This window comes from Sorghum bicolor, chromosome 2, assembly GCF_000003195.3.
Source record: "Sorghum bicolor cultivar BTx623 chromosome 2, Sorghum_bicolor_NCBIv3, whole genome shotgun sequence".
NCBI lineage: Eukaryota > Viridiplantae > Streptophyta > Magnoliopsida > Poales > Poaceae > Sorghum > Sorghum bicolor.
In genome coordinates, this window is record NC_012871.2 from 17997870 (window position 1) to 18022051 (window position 24182).

The window sequence follows — 24182 nt, forward strand, 5'->3', positions numbered from 1 at the left end:
GCTTTTTTTTTTGGAGAATAGCTAGGACTGTTCTAGTAATTTGGTCTTGGTCGTTAATTTACTGTTGATTCAATGCGGTTTGACCCACCGAAGACCGAATCACCGATTCAGTCAACGAAGTTGCACCACCTAGTCGAACGTGCTCAAACGATATGCATTGCTATTGCTTGTTCATCAGGTTCCACCAGGCACCGATGCTTGCTTGCTTGGTAGCCGCCGGTTGGGCGCCTAGTAAACATGCATGCGTTGGCAGTTGGGCCTGAGTCGCTTATCGACACATCGAACGGACACATTTTGGGCCCCAAAAACGAGACTATATAGCTGAAAAGTTTCTCTCTTTTTTTTTTGAGAAATTTGCAAAGATTCCCCCCATGTCACATACTGACATAGTACAAGATTTTGAGATATATGCAGAGTACCACCTCATAAGATGTTTTTATTACAAATGCTAAGGTCTTGTTTAGTTCCACACCCAAAAACTTTTTATTTATCCCATCGAATCTTTAAACACATGCATGAAGCATTAAATATAGACGAAAACAAAAACTAATTCCACAGTTTGCATGTAAATGGCGAGACGAATCTTTTAAACCTAATCTATGATTGGACACTAATTGATAAATAAAAAAAATACTACAACTAAAAACTTTTCGGAACTAAACAACACGTATATCGCTAAAAAATTTGAGGCATTATAAGTTTTGCTAAACATTCATGTTGACAAACAAAATTTTACAAATCGGAAAAAAAACCGTTATGATTAAGCCTAATCGAAGATAAAAGATATTAGGTATGTACTTTTAGAAGTACTAATAAATATATCCGTGCATTGCTACGAGAGAAGGGTCGCATGATTGGGAACTACATGATCGTTCTTCCTACTTATCAGCGCCGCCTCCAATCCTGCTCTCGCTTGCGTCCACTGCCTCATGCACCCCCCAGTTGTCGCCCTCTCTATTAGGCTTCTAGCACCCACAGTCAGCACCTTACGGCTCACACATGATCACTGCCCCACTAACCTCCCACGACGTCCTACCCTAACCATAGGGCTCATGTCTACCAGTCTAGCATGACGCCCCTGCCGCTAGCCCTACACAAACTCTTACAATTTTTTGCTAAGGATTAAAAAAGAAAAGAAAAGTTTTATTTATGTTCTTAATTTTCTAGTATTTATATTTAGGTAGATTTAAAAGAGAAAAGCTTTTGTTCTTATTCTCAATTCACGTTGTTCTTTGCGTATATGGAGGTGGTGGCAGAGAGCACGCGGCAGTGCTTTGAGGGGGCAAGGACCGACCGCATCCTCCATCGATGAGCTCTCGGAGCTCGACCTGGCTGGATTCTCCCAGCCTCTCGGGCCAGGCGATGGCAAGGACAAATAGCTGCAGCAGGAGGGGACAAAGTCCAGGGGCAGCAGCACGTTGAAGATGACCAAAGGGTTGGAGCTCTTTCTCTTGCGCTTCGACGGTCGTCGTACCTAATGTCGCCGCCGGCGGCGCTGCGGGTTGTAAAGGCCGTGAATGAACTATTACCGGAGGAGGTTGCTAAGGAAGAGCTGCCTCTAGAGGCGGCGCTGCGGGTTGTAAAGGCCATGAATGAACTGTTACCTGAGGAGGTTGCTAAGGAAGAGCTGTTTCTAGAGAAATAAATAAAATAACCACATACTTAAAGAAGAACACATGGCGCAGTGGCAAGGCCAATAAGGTTTGGTTCGTCAGGTGTTGGGTTCAAGCCCCAGGCTTGTGTAATCTTTTCTCTAATTTGTTATTTATGGGCGGACAGAAAAATGGGCAGCCAGAAACTTCGGAACTAAACAAGGCCTGATTCTACACACATATACCTCCAAAAATGGAGGCATTATAAGTTCTTCTAAATATTCATGTTGTGTAACAAAATTTTACAAATAGGAAAAAAACCGTTATGATTAAGCCTAATCGAAGATAAAAGATATTAGGTCTGTACTTTTAGAAGTATGTATATCCAATTTGGATAAAGGTTACATTATCGGTTCCAATTCCAACACAGGAGAATTTGGATTATTAGCGTACACACGTTGCTGTGATTTCAACAAAAACATATAAGGGGGTGTTTAGTTAAAAAAATACAAAATACAAAATGTCAACTATTTTGGAATGATGGAATGCAAAATATTAAAATTTTCAGGGTCATATTTAGTTCCATCCAAAATATAGAATTTATTGCCCTCATAAGTGCCCCATGAGGCTCTTTTAGGTTTTTTTGCCTCTTGAGGCTAAAATCCAAAATGGAGAATAACCACATTTTTACCAAAAAATTTGCATGGTGTTTAGTTCTGTTTGCAAAATGATGAACCAAAACTCAAAATTTTTTGGAATAGGAGGGGAACTAGGGATGTTTAGTTTCACATAGAATCCAAAATGCAAAATGCCAACTAGTTTGGAGTGATGAAATGCAAAATGCTAAAATTTATTAGCCATGCAAAATGCAGAATTTATTGTCTTCATGAGAGCCTCTTGAGACTCTTTTTGGGGGTTTTTTGGCCTCTTGAGGCTAAAATCCAAAATGAAGAAAGAGCATCTCCAACAGTTTGGCAGATGACTTCCCATCCATGGTTTTTTAGCAAAGTGAGAAAAAAAAACTCTCCAACAGTTTTTTTAGAAAAGTGAGAAAATACGTACGCGTATCCTACCCCTCCCTCTTATTTCTCTTTCCAAAAAAATCCTCAATCACTAGAAGGCAATAAGCACCACATGCAATCTTGCCGGATATGCAAAACAAATCCTCATGTTGGCCAGCCAACATACAGAGGCAAATCAGCGCCATGATCCTCAGCGTCCTCATCAGATCACTATCACCCAAAATTCATGCAACCTGTCTCTTCTTGCCCACCAATTAGGAACCATAGCGCTCCCTCCCTCCTTGTCCATAGCAACCGCGCTGCCTTGTTCGATGTCATTATCGTCCTCGAGTCAGCCTCCACGACCACCACGTAGAAGCAGGATGTCGCTCCGGCGTATGTGCTCTTCACCAGCCGCTAACCATTTGCGGCTACGGCACCCTACTGCGCTGTCGCTGTCATCCTCGAGCTGCCCTCCATGGCCACGACCACCACGCGGAAGCGAGGACGGGCTCCGACATCCCTGCTCTGCGACACGAATTCTTGCTGTTTAAATCCGTGTGGACGGGATCGTCGTCTTTCCTGCAAGGGTGAGTGTATCTGATCCGTCGACAAGAGACCAGGTATGTTAGTTCTCTTTGATGTGTTGCTTGGTTTTCTTGGTCATCCCTAGCAAATAAACAAGAGAGCGAAAATCAAGTCATGCCAACTAATCAAGTATTATCTGCCAAGTGCAAATTGTCATGCAATAGATATCTTTTGACATGCTGCCAAGGACGAGTTATAGGAAATGTATGGTTCTTGTTAAAAAAGAAGATAGATTAGAATACAACAGATCTTAATTTATTTCACCCGTCTCCTATAAAGTCACTTTCCATCGAAAATGCAGCTCTGCTAACATGATACATGAAAAATGCAGCACTATCAGAATGCCAATATATAGTTCATTTGTTCATAGTCCAATAGTGGTTTCACTAAAACAAAAGGGAATGACATATCAATTTTTTCATTGATATTACAAGGCTATGTACCGTTGTAAGTTAATAAATTGATTTCTGAAGAAAATCTTCACCGAGTCGAGATAGTGTTTGTAGTTCCAATAGGCATGAAAATGGATCGGATACGGACGGATATTACCGATATCATATTTGTTTTCATATTTTTGGTCGGATTCGGATTCGAATACGGATAATGTTAATCATGTCGGATAACATACAATTGGATGTCGACATCATAAATATATGATTTAAATATTCGGATACGGATACGGTATCGGATGTTGAATATTTGGACTCGGATACGGACAGATCTGGACCTCTCTAAACGAATTCGGTCTCGAATACGGTCGGAAAATATCCATATCGTTTTCATCCCTGAGTTCCAAAGATAATTATACTTCTTATCCTAGCTTTACAGTGAAGATACATAGGCATTAGGTCACGGATAAACAAACTACTGTCATCAGTAGAGTAGATGATACATACAGATCAATGGCAGATCGGATAATTGCATGAGCAACACCCTGATCTGTTTCTGCATTGCAACATGGAAACACAAAATGTCAAACATTTAACAACACAAGATTAGGAAGCATTTCTGCATTCAAAAGCTAAAGCAGCACATTAGGAAGTGGAAATTTCGTAGCGAGCAATAGCCAATAGGTACGTGCAAGTAATTTAAGATAGGAAGATGTTAGAGGGGAAATAAACAATATGGATTTGAACTAATACAGGGATGCACACATTGGCTCAGCAATAGGATATTGTCATACTCCGAAAATCATCAAACACAGGACAAAATCATGGCTGCGAACCAAATCAAGGTAGAGGACCTAAAGCCACCTGATGTGTATTTGAATAGCAAAGGATGCTGCTTAAATTTGGTGCCAAGAAGGTGAGACATAATGTCTGACGAAAACAACGAAATCTGAGGAACTAAAGTACTGAAATTCAAAACAGAATTGGTTACCTGGTGCAGTGGAATTGTATGTAGATATAGATAATCAAAATTATAGACCCATAGTAAACTATACAGGTGAACATGAATGAAATCTATGTACTAGGTAACAAAATTCATAACAAAATTCAATTGGAATTGAAAGAACTTATGAAATATGGTAGTGCTCATAGTGGACTGCAATAACAAAAGAGAGGAAACATGAGGCATAGAGCCAAGATAGGCAAAAACCTGGCATGTGTGCATTCTAAGCTGATCAGAGCTGGCACTAGGGCATATGTGCAAATGGCCGGCCAAGTGGAGGCTGGATCTATAGCAGCACCGCGCGGGGAGGGATGCGCTTATATCAGGGTTGGTCCCTGTACCGACGCAGGATGGCCACAACCGCCAATGCCCAGGCTGCCACGTTGGAGGCAAGCGTGTCGTTGCTCCACACAAGTGGCCTGCCGAGTGAAGGCTGAGTCTGTAGCACCACCGCTCGGGGAGGGGCGCGATGTACCAGGGCTGGCCCCCATGCCTACGCTGTCGAGCCGCGGCGGCCAGCGCAAGCCTACCATGCGGGGGTGGCCGCGTGAAAGGTCCAAATGGCTAGAGGGGGGGTGAATAGCCTATTTAAAAATTCTACAAACTTTACTAAGCAAGTGTGTTAGTAAAACAAATGGCTAAGCAAACCTAGCACTAGCTCAACTAAGCTATGCAAGCCACCTATATAAACTTGTATAAGGCTAAACACTAATCCACAACAATAAGAGAAGGCTACACAACAACTCTACTCTAAACAAGAACTAAGCTAAACAAGCTAAACAACTAGCAAGATAAGCAAGTATGTAAAGGAGTAGAGAGTGATTGCTATACCAACGTTGCAGAGTAGATATATGACCAATCAATCAATCACAATCACAAGAGAATCCTCGGCAAGAGATGACGCAAGATTTTTTACCTAGGTTCACTTGCTTCCTGGCAAGCTAGTCCTCGTTGTGGCGATACACCCACTTGATGGATCACGAGCTAATTGGCAATCCAAAGCCAAACCCTCAGCGGGTGCCACACATCCACTCACAAGATGGGGATCCTCCAAGCCACTAGCAATCCACTAGAGTAGCCAATTGCGATCTCCCACGGGGAAGGCTCAAGAACCTGTCACAAATCACTTGGTGAGGCTCAAAACAGTCTCCAATCATGAGCTCAACACTACCGCTGCTCCAAGCCGTCTAGGGCGTCGGGAAACACCCAAGAGTAACAAGAAATCCACGGCAAACTCAAAGATCAAGTGCCACTAGATGCAACTCTCAAAGCAATGCACTTGAATCTCACTCAATCTCACTAGGATTAGCAATCAAGCAAGGAGATGAGTAGAGGGAGTGTTCTCTAGCTCAATGTATGTCTCAAGTAATCAAATATGCAAGAGAGAGCCTCCCAAAGCCGGCCACCTTCTATTTATAAGCCCCTCAAAGAGATAGAGCCGTTGGCTCTGTCACTGGGTAGATTTCGGAGGCACCGCACGATCAACAAGGAGCCACCGCACGCTCGACCCCCTGCGTCCGGTGCTCTAGAGTTATCCACGTGTCCACCTTTGAATCTCGCGCGTCAAACTCTAACGGTCACCTGCGGACCACCGGACGCAACTAAGTGAGCACCGGACTCGTCCGGTACTCACCGGTCACGTACGCAAAGAGGTCTGCAAACTCACGACCTCACCGGACTCGGAGCACCGGACGCGTCCGGTGCTCACTGGACTCATGCGCAGAGAGGGTTGCAAACCTCCTGCACACCGGACTCAGAGCACCAGTCGCGTCCGGTGCTCACCGGACTCATGCGTAGAGAGGGTTGCAAACCTCCTGCACACTGGACTCACACCACCGGACGCACCCTGAGCGTCCGGTGCTCTCAGTCAAAAACCTCCTACTGAAGTCAAGCCACACCAGACGCATGAACAGGGAACACCCTGCATCTGGTGCTCAACCCTAACAGAGTTATGCACTGACAGCACACCGGACGCTAGGGTCAGCGTCCGGTGTCTCCGCGCACTGCGTCCGGTGAGAAACACTCCCGCGACTTCTCCAAATTTCCCACCGGCGCAATAGAAAATATGCACTTAATTTTCTCAAAAGCGTTGAATCCCTCTCGACCCTAGAAACTCCACCTCCTTTGTAAATGTACTAACACTTCCAAGTGTCTACCACCAAAGTGCATGTGTGTTAGCTTTTCACAAATATTTTCATCAAAGGAGTTAGGTTAACACTTTACTAGATCATAATGCATATGCTTAAGATATGGACCTAGTAACACTTGATTCGAGAGATGACCGTGATTTTCCCTCTTGATAGTCGGCTATTTATCCTAAATCCGGTCAATCACTTCTCTACTCAACTTAGATAGGCAAAAGCAAAACCCTAAGTTTATACCTTTGCCTTGTTCACTTTACTCCTCGTCTATGACTATGATCTCCACTTCATGCTTCATCTTTTTTTGATCATGTGGCCACCTTTCCATGCCACCTTGCACCTTAATCACAAGTGTTGCTATGCCTAACTCAAATCACTTAAACACAAGGCATTAGCAACTTGGTGTCATTAATTACCAAAATCAAACTTGAGCTTTCACCGCGTCGGGAGCCGCCATGGTGGAGATGGAAGGTCCGAGGGACGACCTCTTTGGGTGGGCCAGTGACGCTGGAATAGGATGGGAAGGAAATCGATGGAAAGAGACGAAGCGACAGAAAGGTGAGGCAACCACGACGTCTTCCTCTTCCTCTCCTCCGGCTGCGACTCCGCTCGGAGGCTGGCTCGGGCGGCGGCATGCTCCTCTCGTCCGTAGTCTCCCTCCCGGACCCATGTGGCTGTGTACAGGATAAGGCAGCGACAGCTGTTTGTTTGTTGGTCTTTATTACTACTCCGTAGAGGAGAGGGGCCTGAAATTTCTAGAAGAGGAGAACAGTGAGGAGAGGATGCACTTGCACGGTGGACTGGGAAAAAGGGAAGGAGGAAAAGATGAAGTGCTACGGGTAACAGTACCTTGTGGCCAAACATCTATGCGTGCATATACTCTTAGGACTTGTTTAGTTGGGGAATTTTTTTGGTTTTAGCTACTGTAGTACTTTCGTTTGTATTTGACAAATATTATCCAATTATGAATACAAAGATTATATTTGTACCGAAACGATAGAGCCATAATTGAATCTGTCAAAAAAAATTCCATCTTCACCTAGAAAGGAGGAGCTTGTGCTTATAGATGATGTTCCTGTGTCGAGAAACCACGTGAAATGTCTTTTTCAGCCATATGAATACTTGTCTAACGAGGTAAAAGATGCAAGTCATAATACTCAATCAAACATTGGCGACTTCAATATCCTTTTCTCTCTAATGGTTCAATGCATACAGATCATAGATGCCTATGTTAAGCTGCTGAAGGCCTAGGAGGGTTTGAAAAAGCAACAAGGAGGTACGGTCTATTTGCGAATTTATTGACGCATGAAAAAAATGGATATCAAAGATTTCTTTCTGCCGATATTAAACATTATCTTAGCCACAACATGGAAAGGTCTATAAAGTAAAGTTTATGAGACTGTGACGTTGTGCTCTCCGTGACTGTGTTTGATTTCGCAAATTTTTTAAGATAATGTTACTTTAAAGTTAGTATTTAAGTTTTACAGTATTATTATCTTATTGTGTGATCTGTGTGTTTTAAACATAAAATGTTAGATATCTCGTAGCAACGCACAAGCACGCTTCCTAGTTTATATAATGTCTTAACATTGAAATCTAAATTTCCAAATGGTACGGTGTGTAGCTTTCTCATCAACAGTCAAGCCCATGTTTCCTTCGCAAAAAAACTGTTGTAATCCATGTGTTCAAACTTCATTTTTTCTTGATTCAACTCCCAGATCGCATTAGACTCCTCTTGAAAGTTAGGGATAGGAAGGATAGGGAAAATATGATCTATTTTTTTCCATGTAGAGACAGAAAACGTACTCCCTTTTGTCTATAAAATAAATGCAATTCTTACTTTTTGAAAAGTCAAATAATTTAAACTTTGATTAAATTTACATTAAAAGGTATAAAAATTAGCCTGTTTCAGTGGGGAGTTTCATAATGTTTATTTCAAAAACTGACATGCTATGTGAAATGAAATAAAATATGGATAAAACATCCACTCTTTATAGAGAGTTTTTTATTCTATGATTTTATAGGCATTTAATTTCAAGACTAATAGAGAGTTGTAGTTGTGCTAAGAGAGTTTCATTTAGATGAAACCCATTTTTTTTTTCTCTTCTTAAATACACGAACATGTCATAAAAATGTCTATATAGCAACCTATTTAATGTGAATGAAACTCACATGAAACAACTAATATAAAATAAGTATCATTAGATAAGTTTTATAATATATTTTAATTGGAGACATAAATATTAATACTCTGATAGTCACATATCCCATAATTGCATTGTTCTTTTGCGGACGTAGGGAGTACATGTGGAGGTTGGATGGACGAGCCATAGAAAGTAGGAATCAAGATGGTAATGGGTACCCGAACCGAACTCCGAGTAACCAATGAGTTTTATCCGATAGAGAGACAGGTATGAGATGATTTTTTTTTTATCAATGGGTACATTATTAGGTGAAATCCTATATCTATTGGGTATGACAGGTACGGGTGTAGGTGCCCCATACCCGCCTAACCATGAGTAAAAAACACCCGCTAAATAATCAGCAACCCTTATCATTTTAGCCTATATAGCCAATAAATTTGACTCAAATCCAACTAAACCCTCTGGCTCTTATATGAATTGTTAGTTTATAATTTACTGAAGGCTTAAAATGATTTATTTTTATATGCAAATGTCTGAATTTTTATATATATTTTTGGATACGCTGTCGTGTATCAGAACATGTGCGGATATGGAAGCATTATTCATCTGTATATGATCTCACTCCTAAAAAGATCAAACAGGAGACGACAACACCCTTCAACGTGCCTCCGATCTTCTGCGTCCTCCTCCCACTCCAGTGAGCTGCGCCGACAAGTGGACCCCACGCGCGGTGGGCCCCATGCGCTCACATCTCACACGCAATGCGTGAACTGAGCTCCGGACGGGAATTGTAGCACAGGTACGTAAGTTTTCTTTTCTCTTTCTTTTTTTCTTTTTTCTTGTTTTCTTTTCTCTTTCTTTTTTCTTTTTTCTTATTCTTCTCATGTACATAAGTTTTCTTATCTTTTTCAATTTATTCTTTTTTTTTGGTATTTTCTCATTTCCTTCTTTTTTTTCTTTCTCTTTTTCTTTCTTTTCCTATCTCTTTTTTCTTTCCGTGCTTCATTTTTTCCTTTTGTTTTATTTGATTTTTTATTATTCTTTTTATTTTGTATATTTCTTTTATTTCCTTTTATTTCTTTCATTTCCTTTTCTTATTATTTTGTATTTCCTTTTGTTAATTTATTTTAATTTTTTTGTTTCATGTGAATTTTTTTATTTTTCTTTCCAACTTTTATATCTTTATTTATCTTATTTTATTGTTGCTCGTACTTTAATTATTTATTTGTATTTGCATTTTTTGTTTATTTTTTATTTTACATTATTCCCTTCATTTTTATATATATTTTTTTATTTTACTATAATTAATTAATTGTTTGTCTTATTTCATTTTTTATATTTTATTATTTTTCCTTTTCTTTCTTTACCCTTTTTATCTTTTTTTTGTATTTTATAGTTATTTTTATTTTATATTACTTAATTATTTATTTATTAAATGTTTATTTTTAAATTTTTGTATTTTATGAGATGTTATGTTCATATACTATACATGCTGATGTTTTATGTTGTTTTTTTGCGATGTTCGCGTAATATACAGATGATGTTCTATGATGTATTTAGTGATGTTCGTTTAATATATACAATGTTCTCTAATTTATTTAGCGATGTTACAACATCACTGACTGACAATGGGAAACTCGCAGTTATTGACTCAACAATGATAGTATTGCATCACCCACTTTCTTCACCCAAACACGTTGAACCATTTCACATAATTCCAATTCATTTCAGAAGGTCTCTATAAGTTTCAGCAAACGACACTTAGCACACAACCCAGCTACGAAAACAACACGCAAAACAAATGTTACAGACCTTCTCGACAGTGGAGTTGGTAGCGTCTGCCTATAGCATCGTGACGGTGAGCGAGCGGGTGCCCGGGCCAAACTCGAGCACGACGTCTCCAGCACGGCGGGCGTTGGCGAGACGCAGTGAGACACCGGGGTGGGCCAGGGCAGGCGGCGGCCAAGAAAAAATAAAAAAAGTACATATTGATAATACATATGGCGAATTGATGTTTTTTTAGAAATTGTGCTTTTTTATTTGCAAGTGGATCAGAATAGTATGTTAGTCTATATATTTTGATTCGGTATAGTTTTTTATATTATTGTGCATTGAAATTTTACTTCCGTTGCAACGCGGACATATGCTGGTAAGCGTAAAATTTAGATGTCGGGTAGGGGTGACCACTGCGCATTCGAGGGTAGTCATCTTGAAGTAGGAAGCGACTGACCCAGCGAGCCGTTCCCGACTCTGAGATTCGTGGTCGGCGGGTCGGTCTGATCAGAGCCATCCGATAGACACACTGACACATGTAAGAGGCCTCCACATGTAAAAAGCGGCCGCGGCTGCTCTCTCGTCTCTCCTGTGTCCTATCGCGTCCGCCGCCTTGCCCTCCCCACTCGCGCGACAAGCCCGCAGGCGACCCCGCCGAGCGGCGTCCGGCGGCGACCATGGCGGACGACGACTACAACGAGATGGACATGGGGTTCGCCTCTCCACCCACCCAGCTTCTTCCCTCTTCCCACCGTCCCTGCTACGTTTGTCGCATGAGCGCACGAAGTTAGGGTTGCGGCGTTCTCAATGGATTAGGATTAAGGAATTAGGATGTTATATTATACGAAGGCCTGGGGTTAAACCAATGAACCATTGGTCTCGCTCGGCGTTTTGGTTCATTCTATGGAAACATATTGGGGGAAATCTCACGATCCTGTGCAGTTGCTCACGGTAAAGCAATGCACAGCAAACAGGCACTAAATACTGTTAGATGGTTTCTGAAATTAGTCGTCGGCCTGCTACCAGTTAGATGGCTGTAGATTCCTTTGTATCACAAATTGGGAAGTGTGAATTGTTCATTCATGTGCATGAATTGTGTGGACTGAAGTTTTCTGGTATATGGATGGATACGGAAGCAGAGTTCCTTAGAGTTAGACGTTTCATCATGATACTGATGGGTGGAAAGGAGGTGACCATTCTTATTCTGTACTTAATCCTTGATTGTTGAATTGGTTAGAGGCGATTGTTGGTTGCTTAAATAATAGAGCAAATGAATGAGCTACTCTTTGGGTTTATCCGAGCAAGGCTGTACCATTGGTGTGTGAAGAAAATTACTTGTCTGTTTATCAAAGTTCAGCTAGGCGCTAGGCGCTATCTAGGCGATGACCGTCCGACTAGGGACTAGGCGCGCCTAATCCAGCCTAGGCCTTTCTAGGCGATTTGCTAGGCGTTTTGCCAATTTACTTAATAATATATATATATACTAATATATATATACAGCAGAAATTGCTGAATAAATAAGTTATATACTGGCATATACTTGCTGAATGTATATAGAAGAGAGGGTAGTAGACATACCTTTGTGGCTTAGGTTCAATAATCAGTAGACAGGTTGTTCTTAGTCCTACAACAAGGATTGACAGCTTGCAAAACTCAATAGACAACAAGTAGTTCATCAAATAAATAGAAAATAGGAAGTTGTTACTTATCTGATCACCAGCCATCCTCCATCCATTCAATGAACAAACCGTAGCAGACTAGCAGACCAGCAACAACTAGTAATTGCAAATTTTAAATCACAGACAAGTGCACAACACAATTGATAAATAAAGGTCTTGTTCAAACAACACATAGTTCTCAGAAAGAAGAAAAACAGTCACACAGGCACACAACAGCAGCAGTTCACAAGTTTAACACACACATAAATGCATGAATGCACCACAAAAGATAAGCCATGACATGAGAAAAGGCCCAGGACCATTCAATCTTCCTTCTTCAATAGGGCTCCAAATAGTCATCCTCATCCTCATCAAACTCTTCCTTGTCAGATTCAAACTCTTCTCCTTCATAAAGCTCTCTCACTCTAGCACTCCTACGCAGCTGAAGTTGTTCTTCTGCTCCCACTGCATCTCCAAGAACAGACCAAGGAATTCCAGTACCTTCCATCTCTTCTTCCTCCTCCTCATCTCTATAGACCACTAATGCACAATCATCTCCATTCTCATGCAGAAATCCTTGAACTTCAGTTGTTTCATTAGACAAAAGAACATCATTGATCTTTTTTGACTTGATTTTTTCTCTCCTATTAAGCAGCTTGGAGTTGAATTGAATGTAGACTAATTTGTTGAGACGTGTTGTAGTAAGCCTATTTCTCCTCTTAGTGTGTATCTATAAAACAAGAACAAGTTAAGGTCTGCAATTTAATTGAAAAACTCCTGAAATGCTTAGCTACTTACCGCTTCAAAACCGCTCCAGTTTCTTTCACAGCCAGATGCACTTGATGTTAAAGAAAGGATCCTTGTTGCCATCTTTTGTAAGGCTGGTACTTCAGTTCCATACAGGCGCCACCATGATGCTGGAATGAATGAAAACAAAAATTTTAGTTAGTAGCTACAATAACTTTTGGGCTGAAAACAACAAACATTGAGATGGCTGAGATCACCATAAATAAAACCTGGATTGTAATCAAAATTTTGGAAAGTCCTTGCAAGCTTCTTGTTAAATGGTCCTTCCCTATTCTGAAACTTTCTTAGTTCAACATGAGCAGCCTGATCTTGCTTATCCTCATCATGATAATAAAAGGTCTCCACACAACTAATGAATCCTTCTGTTATTGTGGGCTCATCAAAGATTGATGGATTAGCATAGCTATAGTGTGGATTCAGCAAATAAGCTGTCAAATGCAATGGTGAATCAAGTCTCCCCTTCGTCTTCTTGTCAACAACAGCAATTACCTCCTTGAACCGAGACTCAATATTTCCTAAGGCCTCCTTCACCTCTCTCTTGGCCTTTAGTATTTCTCCATAAATGAAACCCATGGATGGTTTTACATCCCCATCAACCAAACGGAGAACTCTAAACAATGGCTCAAAAACACTCACTGTTTGCTTCACATCCTTCCAGAAGGTAGGATTCAATATAATTGCTGTGGCATCTTTTCCTTTCTTCGATTTCACATCTCTCAGTGAGTCCCACCTACTATGAACCACCATCTTTCTTAGCTGATCCTTCTTCTCTAGTATGCTACTCAAAGTGAGAAAGGTTGAAGCAAACCTAGTCACTCCTGGCCTTACTATTTCTTTCCCCTCAGTGAAGTGTCTCATGCATTCCAATGTTCTAGTGTGCCCATACACAAATATGGTGAATGCCTTTGCTTGCTCAATTACCTTCTTGAACCGAGCAAGATTGCCAATTCCTTGGAGCATCAGATTAATTGTGTGAGTTGCACATGAGGTCCAAAATATATTTGGTCTCTTCTCAAACAATAGCTTCTTTGCTCCCATGTTGTTAGAGGCATTATCTGTTACTACTTGCACAACATTTTCTGGACCAATGTCTTCTATTGCTTTGTCCACTAGTTCAAATATTACCTCACTTGTGTGTGACACATCTGACATCTCTTTTGAGCTGATAAAGCTTGTTCCATCAGCAGAATTTGTGCACAGGTTCATTATGCTTCTCCTCTTCCTATCTGTCCAGGCATCAGTCATAATGGAGCACCCATTCTTCATCTTCTCGGCTTCACGTTCTTGCAGTAAGCTCTTGGTTCTTGCATACTCTTCTTCCAGCAATTTCTCTCGTAAAGAATCCTGAGTAGGAGGTTCAAGTCCAGGTCCAAACTGGCCAATGGCTTCACACATCTGCTTGAACTCATCATTGTCACATGAATTGAATGAAATTCCTGCCAACAGCCAAAGTATAGAATAATTAGTACTCAAACATTCTGAAATGTAAGTACAGAATCATAGATTAGTGAATTACCATGTGTATACACCCATCTTGCAATAAATTTGTGCACCTCATGTGTTCTTTCTTTCCACAATTCCTTGTTCAATCTCTGTTGCTGCAAAGACTCACTTTTAGTTGCTTTAGGATCAATAGCCTTTGTCCATTTGTCAATGGGCCCTAACTTATGAGGCTCTGAACTGCCAACACAGGTGACCTCCTCTGACTCTGATCCAACACGTGATACATTCACTTCCTCTCTAATTTCTAACTCACGAACCACCTTCTCTGCCCTCTTCCTTTTTGCACCTTCTAGTGATTTCTGACACTTTTCTTTAGCTTCATCTGTGCACTTTGGGCATTTCGTCGTATTCTTTCCATCATGGGCCACATGCTGCTTCAACCGATAAATCCCCCCACTCATCTCCTTGTTACAGAACTTGCACTTGACCTTGTCCTTGTTGTTAGGATCAACAAGAAATCCATACTCCCAGCCCACATCATCGGAATTTCTTTTCAGGAGATTTACTCCCTCAGCCCCAGGTGTAGGTGCAGCATCACTTCCTGTTGTTGACATCCTATTCCTAGCTATAGATCAACAAGCAAGTTCACTCAGATTTAGCCACAGAAACACAGAACAATAAGCAAGTTCACTCAGATTTAGCCACAATACACAGAATAATAAAGCAGCAAGCAGCAAGAAAACAGGGCATCACATGCAGGCAATACATACACATCCATGCATTCAGCTGTTCAGAGAAGACATACACAATAGGCATACATTTTACATTCAGATCTAGTCATTCAGAGCAGAGAACATAGAACAGGGCATCAGGCTCTCAGGCAATACAAACATGCAGGGGAGGGGAGTAGCGAGCAAGAGCAAGAGAGCGAACAGGGGAGGGGAGGGACTCACCTTGGGGCCTGACAGCGGCGACGGTAGGGAGGATGTGCGCGACTGCGAAGAGCTCCAGGCGGGGATGAGCAAGACCGGCGGCCAGGGACGAGCTCCAGGCGAGGTAGCAGATTCGTGCCTTCGTGGAGTCACGGGGACGAGCTCCAGGCGGGGTCGCGGTCACGCGGACGAGCTCCGGCGGGAGGAGCACGACCGTCGGGGAGAGCCGAGACCGAGAGCAGCGACGGCGGGAAGGACCAAATGACGAGCGGGAAGGGCGTCCGCTCCTCTTATCCTCCCGCGATTTTGGCGCGGGCGAAGCCAGCTGCACGCGCGCGCAAGCGGGAAGCGTTCGCGCGCCCGCCCGCGGCGGAAATTTCCGCGCGCTCCCGACGTTCGTCCGCCTCGGCGTCGCCTAATCGCGTCTGCGCCCGCCTCGGCGACGCTTACCAGCGCCTAGTCGCTCCTCCGCGCCGCCTAGCGCCTACACGCCGCCTAAGGCCGTAGTCGAGGCGGTCACCCCCCGACTACCGCTTAATCGCGCCTAGGCGGCGCCTAATCGGCGCCTAGCGGAACCTTGCTGTTTATGCTCTTAAAATCTTGCACTTGTCTGTTTATGCTCTTAAAATCTTGCACTTGTCTGCTATATCCTTCATGGTTAGTTTCTCAACCTAATCGTTAGTCCTTGTTTTTGTTTTGGAATATCTCTGATTACTGTTTAATGTTATAGGATGTTTGTCTCAGCTCAGATGGATTCATGTTTCTTGGTATCTGTCTAATTATAAAGTTTTAGTTGCTCACAAGTTGTCTGATACATGTTTTCCTTGGTGATAGTTGGGTTCTTTTAAACATACTTGCCCTAGAATCTTCTCTGAAATTAGTATGCATAACCTACTAATTTCGAAAAAATATGCCCCTATGAGCTAGGTACACTATTTATTATGAATCCTTTTTACTTGTTGCAACTGGGTTGATAAGTCCTCTGAAATCAGTATGCAATTATGATTTAAGGATATTCTGTGGTTATATAAAATATAAAAGAGAACTTTCATGCTGAGTGCTCTAGTGTGGGCAACGGCTGATTGCAGATTACATGAGTGAAAGATATGTATCATGATGAGGAATACAGATGTATTAGACATAATCACAGAAAAATGTCCAACTATTCTTTTGCATGTAGCTGGCTGATGTGATTTCTTGTTATACACAACCATTGGTACTCTGTAACTGTAGATCTTCATATATAAATTACAATATAGAATCCTGTTTGTTTCAGGTATGAGGATGAGCCCCCAGAGGCAGAGATTGAGGTGCATGACTGTTTTTGCTCAGTGCTCACTTTATCGTGTGTTTGTTAGAGGGAGGAATTCTGATTGACTTAGTTTTTATGGACAGGAGGGGGCTGAGGAGGAGCTTGAGAATAACAACGAGGACACCCCGGATGATGTGGTAGGGGCAGAAGCTGAAGACAAGGAACAGGAAAAGATAGCACGTGCACGCAAAACAACAAAGTATATGACAAAGTATGAGCGTGCACGCATTCTTGGTACGCGTGCTTTGCAGATTAGGTATGTTTCATTTCTGTGTATAATACCATTATATAGATTCTTCAGGTAACCTTAAGTTCATATTGTGAATTACTTTACAGCATGAACGCTCCAGTTATGGTTGAGCTTGAAGGGGAGACTGATCCGCTTGAGGTAAAGTTGTGTGACATGCAATTGGGACTGGCCTCACTAGAATAACTTATCTTCTGTAGTTATTTTGGCTGTTAATTTTCATTTACCACAAATAACTTTCTTTGATTTGAAGATCACAACCTTTTTAAGTCTTCTATTTTTCGTAATTCAACGTTTCACCTTCTGAATCAAAGGTTGGACGATTGGATCTTTTGAATACTTGAGTGTGTAAAGAAAATGCACTCTCTATCTTGTGATAGTGTCCATTTTTTATGAATCTATCTTACATCCAACTGCCAACGGATGAATGTGTTTTGTGATTAAACTAGTCAGAAACCAGTAATTCTCATATGCATGCTGCCATGCTGGTTGAATGGGAATTTCTCTATTTCATTGCTAGGCTATGATAGTATACAGATGCTGATAAAAGTGACAGTTTTCATCTTACCAGTATCATTTTGAAGTATTAATTTTCTTCTTTGGGATCTCGTTATTCCAGTTATTCCAGTTGCTTGTATGCAACCTAATTATATCGTTGACCATGTTAAGTATTCTTACAGTATTCATTCATAATTATTATAGATCGAGCACTAAGGAATGAAGACAGTGATTATTCTTTACGTGCTAATATGCTAAAAAATAATGGCTTTTAGTTATACCATTTCCTTTTCATTTTGAAGCCTTTTGTTTTATTCATGTGTGTAGAAAGGATAAAGTATCTTCTCATTCTTATGTCTGTACTAAGATTGTGTTTCTTTGATATTGGTATTAAGTGATAGCTTTCTATCTAAGCATTTATTTCTGTATTCCTGTTGGGCTTGCAATATTTAATGTTATACTATTTCTAATTTCTGATATGACATCACAATACAATTGTTTAGATATAAACGATTCACATCGTTGCAAGTTTTTGAGTAAAATATGATGATTTTGAAAGTACATTTAATATGCCATACCTACCCGTATATGAAGTTACTTCTATCATCAGTCAATTAATGGCTTATGAAAAAAGTGCAGAAGGTTTAATTACGTCTGAATTAATCCTTCATGGCAAAACATGGTATGCTGTTTTATGGAAGCAAATTTTGTGCAGTTTTATAATAGTAAAACTTGTCACTATTGAGCAAATAGTTTAAGCTCCAAGCCTTTGGCAAAACAAAATTAAAACCAGTTCAACCTCAATCTGTCAGCTCTTATGTGATTGAAATGCTTCATTCTACCGGTATGTTTATATGTGATGAATTGATATACTTCTTGCTTGTGCTACTTTAGATTGCCATGAAAGAATTGAGAGCACGCAAGATCCCATTCACAATCAGGCGATATTTACCAGATGGAAGGTGGGTTCCTTCATTTAGAGAAGCAAACATTTATGTCTTATCTATATTCAATATAGTTGAAATGTTATTTGCTTTGTTTTGGCACAGCTACGAGGACTGGAGTGTTGACGAGCTTATCGTGGAGGACTCCTGGAAACGTCAAGTTGGTGGTGAATAGCGCTATGGTGCTCAGGTCCAAGTCCTATGTTTACATGCAAATCTTCTACTGGGCGGTGAAAATTACAACTAGCGGCTTGCGCACAATAGTGGCTGCAGTGGTGAACTATTCTGCGTAATGCTTGTGTGACCTTGCTCTTGTACTTTCGATTTTGGAATGATGCAGCCGTACTGTATCTCCGTCATGTCTGACATAGCAAGGTTCATGAGCTTGTTTTGATCCTATCAATTGGGGCTGGAAGCAATAATTGGAAACTGATTCCACCTAATTCCGAGCCTGTTCGTTTGTTTTATAATCTGTATTTTTTCTGCTAGCTAATAGTGTTTTTCTTTCACGATAAATCAGCGAACATTTTTAGACCAGCGAACAGGCTCAGTTTGGCTAGCTGCCCCTATAATTGGAAACGGTTTCCGACTAATGACAAGATCTTTACTCACCAAAATTCCTCCCCAGAACCTGTCATTTGCGTGGAAATTTAGCTTGCCCGGACGGCTGGTGATCTTGAACATTGCATACGGCAAACCTAGGCTACTCCCTCACTATCACCGGGACCTTCCGGGACCTTCTGCCCCCATTGGGTACTGGTGCCATGCCGCAAACCTAGGCTACTCCCTCGCTGCTGCCGGGACCTTCACCCACGAAAGTCGTCCTTTGTTCTCTCCTTTATTTTTGGGATTTCCTTGCATGTGTTGTTACACTACTACAAATACTTTTAACAGAGGCGGGCAAAAGGCCTTTTCCAAGGCAGTTTTTGCAACCACCTCGGATGAAAGGTCACGGTTAATATGACCCTTTCCGAGGCGGTTTGCTTCCACGCCTCGGTTGAAAGGAGTAAAAAAAATAAAAAAATAGAGCCCGCCGGCGAGCCCATATCGAGGCTCACTGGCGAGCACACCTACTCCGTGTGACCCTGGCACCGCCACACCTCCGCGCTTACCGAACTGCAGAAGGGAGGAGGGACCACCACCAGATCCGCGCCACCGTCGGGGAGAGGAGTGACCACCACCACCGGATCTGGTTGTAGGAGGAGGGAGGTGGCTCCCCCGCCACCGCATCCGCGCCACCGCCACCAACAGCATCGGATACTGCTCGCCGTCATCGGGGAGCGGCCTCCTGCTCGTCGGGGACGCGGCTCCTGAGCATGCCGTCGAGGCGTGGACCCCCGCCTGTCGGGGACCGGCCTCCTGCTCGCCGGGGGTGCAGCCTCCAATAGAGCACGCCGTCGTGGCACAGATCCCTGGCCGCGGGTGTGCGGTCGCCTGCTCACCGGGGGCGCGGCCTCCAACTCGCCGGCTGCGCGGCCTCTTGCCGACGGTGTTGCCATGAGGGGTGAGGGCAAGGTGGGGGAGAGTGTCGGGGCATTGCCTGGGAGAGATTGACGCGAGGGGAGAGGAGTCGCGGGGAGAGGGAGAGAGACCGATGGCTATAGGTGTGAGGGAGAGAGTGGAGTGATTTTGGGGTTTGTGTTTGCTTTTATATGCTAGAGTAGTAGTGGGCTGGTATGGGCTTGGAAATGTTAGCGGGCTGGACCAGATTATAGGAGGCAAGCCTTATAAAATAACCGACTCGGTTAATGATTTACCGAGGCGGTTGTATTACATTACCCGCCTCGGTTAATAGATTTTAGAACTCATTTTTTTAACCGCCTCGGTTAATCCGAGGCATTAACCGAGGCGGTTCAATATTGTGCCCACCTTCTAGAGGTTTTCGAAAAGGTCGCGGTTAAGTTTTTTTTGTAGTAGTGTTAGTTCCAAGTAGAACTATATCATTCCATTTGTTTTTTTCTTAACTTGTTCTGTAGTATTTTATTAGGATCTTGATCTTGTTTGGATTCTGTAAGAAGAATTTAATCTGACAACTCTTTCATAGATTGTACCGCAACTGGGAAATCTAGGGTATCGGCTACATTCTAGATACAGGAATATTAGAATTTGAATAAATTACTATTGATTTTGATTCATAATGGAATGGAAAAAGAATCTGATTTTCCAGATTCTTAACATCCAAACTTGGCCTAAGATGCATGTCTCCTTCATAACGCCTGATGTCAAAACCACTCTATTTTTTTTCCTAGAAAAGCAAAATGGTATTACTTACCTAGTGTAGTAGTCTTGATCTCTAGTGAGACCATATAGTGTAATAATTGAAGCCTTGTTTAGAATAACTGGTTATCTCATAGCATGGTTCTTCCTTAGTGGATGTTTTACTCTGATCTTTTTCCACGGGATTAGAGTAGTACTCCTGAAAGATTCAATTTCAATTTCTAGAGTTGTGTCAAGTCAAACTTTCTAAACTTTGACCGATTTTCAGAAAAAATGCTAAGATTTATAATACCAAATTAGTATTATTAGATTTATCATAGAATATATTTTTATGAGATACTTATTTTGTCCTAGATATTGATGCTTTCTTCTATAAAGTTGGTGAGAGCAAGAAGAACGCAGTGATGTTTTACCGAGGTATCGAAGAGTCGCCACACTCCACTAGTCCTCGTTGGAGCACCCACGCAAGGGCCTTGCTCCCCCATGGTCCATGCAAGGACCAAGTGCTCTCTGTGGGCTGATTCTTTGACACTCCGTCGCGGTGAATCACCCACAACCACTCACAAACTTGACACGAGCCACCCACAAGAACTTCGGACGGTCTTTGTGCCTCCAATCACCATGGAACCATCTAGGTGATGGCGATCACCAAGAGTAACAAGCAAAAAACTCTCACTTGACCCAAACAAGGCACTAGAGAGTGGTGGATGCACACTTGAACTCTTGGAACTCGCTAGACAAGGATTTGATAGGTACCGATATGAATCGATACGAGGATGGCCCGATCTTCACGACAGTAGATCAAAAAGAACAAGGATAACTAGCTGCGAATAGTGGGTAACTAGCTTTATACCTGACAAAGGTTGGATGCGACCAAGCGACGGGGAGAGAGGCACCGAAACAACGAAGACTTCGACTCGATCTCCGAACGACCGTAGAACCACAATCCGGAACTAATCCACACAATACGGCGCAGCCGAACGGAAGCCGTAGAGCACGAAGTAGGGGAACCCAGAGGATTCACTTCACAAGTCCAAGAAGAACAAGAAAGAACAAAAGTTGAGTAAGGCACTAAGTAGCACAGCTGCAATATCATGTAGTTTATCAAAATGATCAAAGGTTGCTAATAGTTTAGAGGTAGGGAATATTTATACTAGGAACAACCCTCCTAGATAGGTATGAAAACGAAATAGAGTTTCTGAGGGAAGGCAATGTGAAAAGTCCCATCGAAATGGATTCTCGAACTGGCTTCGCGTGACTGTTGGCCTTCAGAGTAGTTTCCAATAAACTGACCGTAACCTCTTATTGGGAAGTCCAAATGACAAACCATTTCTTGGGTGTGAAACTAGACTCCAAGAGATTTTCAGCAATGTATGCCATCTAACATGAAACATTGTAGATTGGTACAGTTTTACTTGGCAAGTTGTACCAACATTCTGTCATGACAGACTGTTGACCTTCTGAGCAGTCTGTACTAATTCTGGTCTGCAGAAAATATGGAGTATTCAAACTGGTCTCCACTAGATTCATTAGAAAGTAGACTCGACAAGCTTTCCAACAAGTCCTCATGAGCCTTCATAGCTTTTGTGAGTAAAAAGTTATGAAGATTTCTTTGCACTAGTCCGTTCTTGACTTCCACTAGTCCGTTTTTGACTCTCTGGTCCATTTTATAGTGTCTTCTGGGACTTGCACTGGACCGTTCTTCAGGGTCCGATTCATCCTTCTCTTCTTCTATATACCTGAGTACAATCAAGGTACAACACTTAGGTCGTATATAATTCTCATTAATGTTAAAATGAATCTCATAAAGTAGCGCGTGGACCTCTTGTTGTAGCTTCTTTGCACGACTACGTGTAACCGGTCCATCGATGACTTGGGTTGGTGTCGGTGTAGGTAAAACTTGAGTGGTTGTAGCTTGACTTGGAGATTGTGACATCTTGCTTGCTGGCATGGTCATATCATCCTCCCTCTCTTGAAAAGGAGTCGTCCTCGACTCGTCCAATCCAAGGAAAGGAGATAAATCAACGACATTGAAGCTTGTACTCATACCATACGTACTTGGGAGATCAATTTCATATGCATTGTCATTGATCTTGCGAAGCACTTTGAATGGGCCATCGGCTCGGGGTTGCAGCTTGCTCTTGTGTTGTTCAGGAAAGCGATCCTTGCGCAAATGCACCCAAACTAAGTCTCCTGGTTCAAATAACATCTTCTTACGACCCTTGTTGGCACACTTCTCATATAACTTGGTCATCTTCTCAATGTTTGCTTTAGCTCGATCATGCAGCTTCTTGACAATTTCCGCTCACTTTCTTGCATCAAAGTTCACACGTTCCTGCATAGGCAAAGGCAAAAGATCGATGGGAGCAGTAGGTTTGAACCCATAGACAATCTCAAATGGACAAAATTTTGTGGTCGAATGTACTGCCCTGTTGTATGCAAACTCCACATGAGGCAAGCTTTATTCCCACAATTTCAGATTCTTCTTTAGGATAACTCGCAGCAATGTTGACACTGGTTCACAACTTCGGTTTGTCCATCCGTTTGAGGATGACACGTTGTGGAGAACAGCAGCCTTGTCCCCAGTTTTCCCCACAAGGTTTTCCAAAAGTAGCTTAAAAACTTGGTGTCACGATTAGACACGATGGTATGTGGCACTCCATGTAGATGCACAATTTCTCTAAAAAACAATTCAGCAATGTGTGAAGCATCATCGCTCTTATGACAGGGAATAAAGTGTGCCATTTTGCTAAATCTATCAACCACAACAAATATGGAATCCTTTCCCCTCTTGGTTCGTGGTAAACCAAGGACAAAGTCCATAGAAATGTCCTGCCAAGGTACACTAGGAATAGGTAGAGGAGTGTATAAACCATGAGGGTTCAAATAGGACTTAGCTTTGTGGCAGGTTTCACAACGAAGAACATGCCTCTCCACATCTCTTCTCATCTTAGGCCAAAAGAAATGGTCAGTCAGCACTTGTTCTGTTTTATTTGCACCAAAATGGCCCATAAGTCCTCCTGCATGAGCTTCCTGCACTAGCAAAATGCGAACAGAGCAATCTAGAATGCAAAGTTTATTAGCTCGAAATAAAAAACCCTCATGCAAATGGAATTTTTCCCATCCCTTGCTGCCACAACACTTGGAATATGGTTCAGCAAAATATGAATCCTTAACATATTATTATTTTATACTTTCTAATCCAAGAATTTTAGTATCAAGTCGTGAAAGCGAAGTATGACGTCGGGACAAAGCATCAGCTACAATGTTATCTTTCCCTTTCTTGTACTTGACAACATAAGGAAAGGACTCAATGAACTCACTCCATTTTGCATGCCTTTGGTTCAGTTTTAGTTGGCCTTTAAGATGTTTCAAAGATTCATGGTCTGAATGTATCAAAAATTCTTTAGGCAAAAGGTAGTGTTGCCAAGTTTCCAAACTCCTAACAAGAGCATATAATTCTTTATCATAAACTGAGTAATTTAGAGTTGGA

General features: G+C 42.0%; 1 protein-coding gene and 1 long non-coding RNA gene across 2 annotated transcripts; one reads left to right on the forward strand and one right to left on the reverse strand.

Moving 5' to 3' along the window:
• LOC8059770 (DNA-directed RNA polymerases II, IV and V subunit 6A) lies at nt 11070-18939 on the forward strand. The gene is made up of 6 exons (XM_002459769.2): nt 11070-11343; nt 16748-16781; nt 16867-17039; nt 17120-17171; nt 18423-18490; nt 18578-18939. The coding sequence occupies exons 1-6, from the start codon at nt 11309-11311 to the stop codon at nt 18645-18647; spliced, it is 432 nt and encodes a 143-aa protein (XP_002459814.1). The 5' UTR covers nt 11070-11308; the 3' UTR covers nt 18648-18939.
• Nucleotides 12927-13433, reverse strand: LOC8059771. Its single transcript, XR_002449989.1, has 3 exons — nt 13294-13433; nt 13088-13206; nt 12927-13019 (listed from the first exon to the last, which is right to left on the reverse strand). It is a non-coding gene; the product is annotated as an uncharacterized LOC8059771 (long non-coding RNA).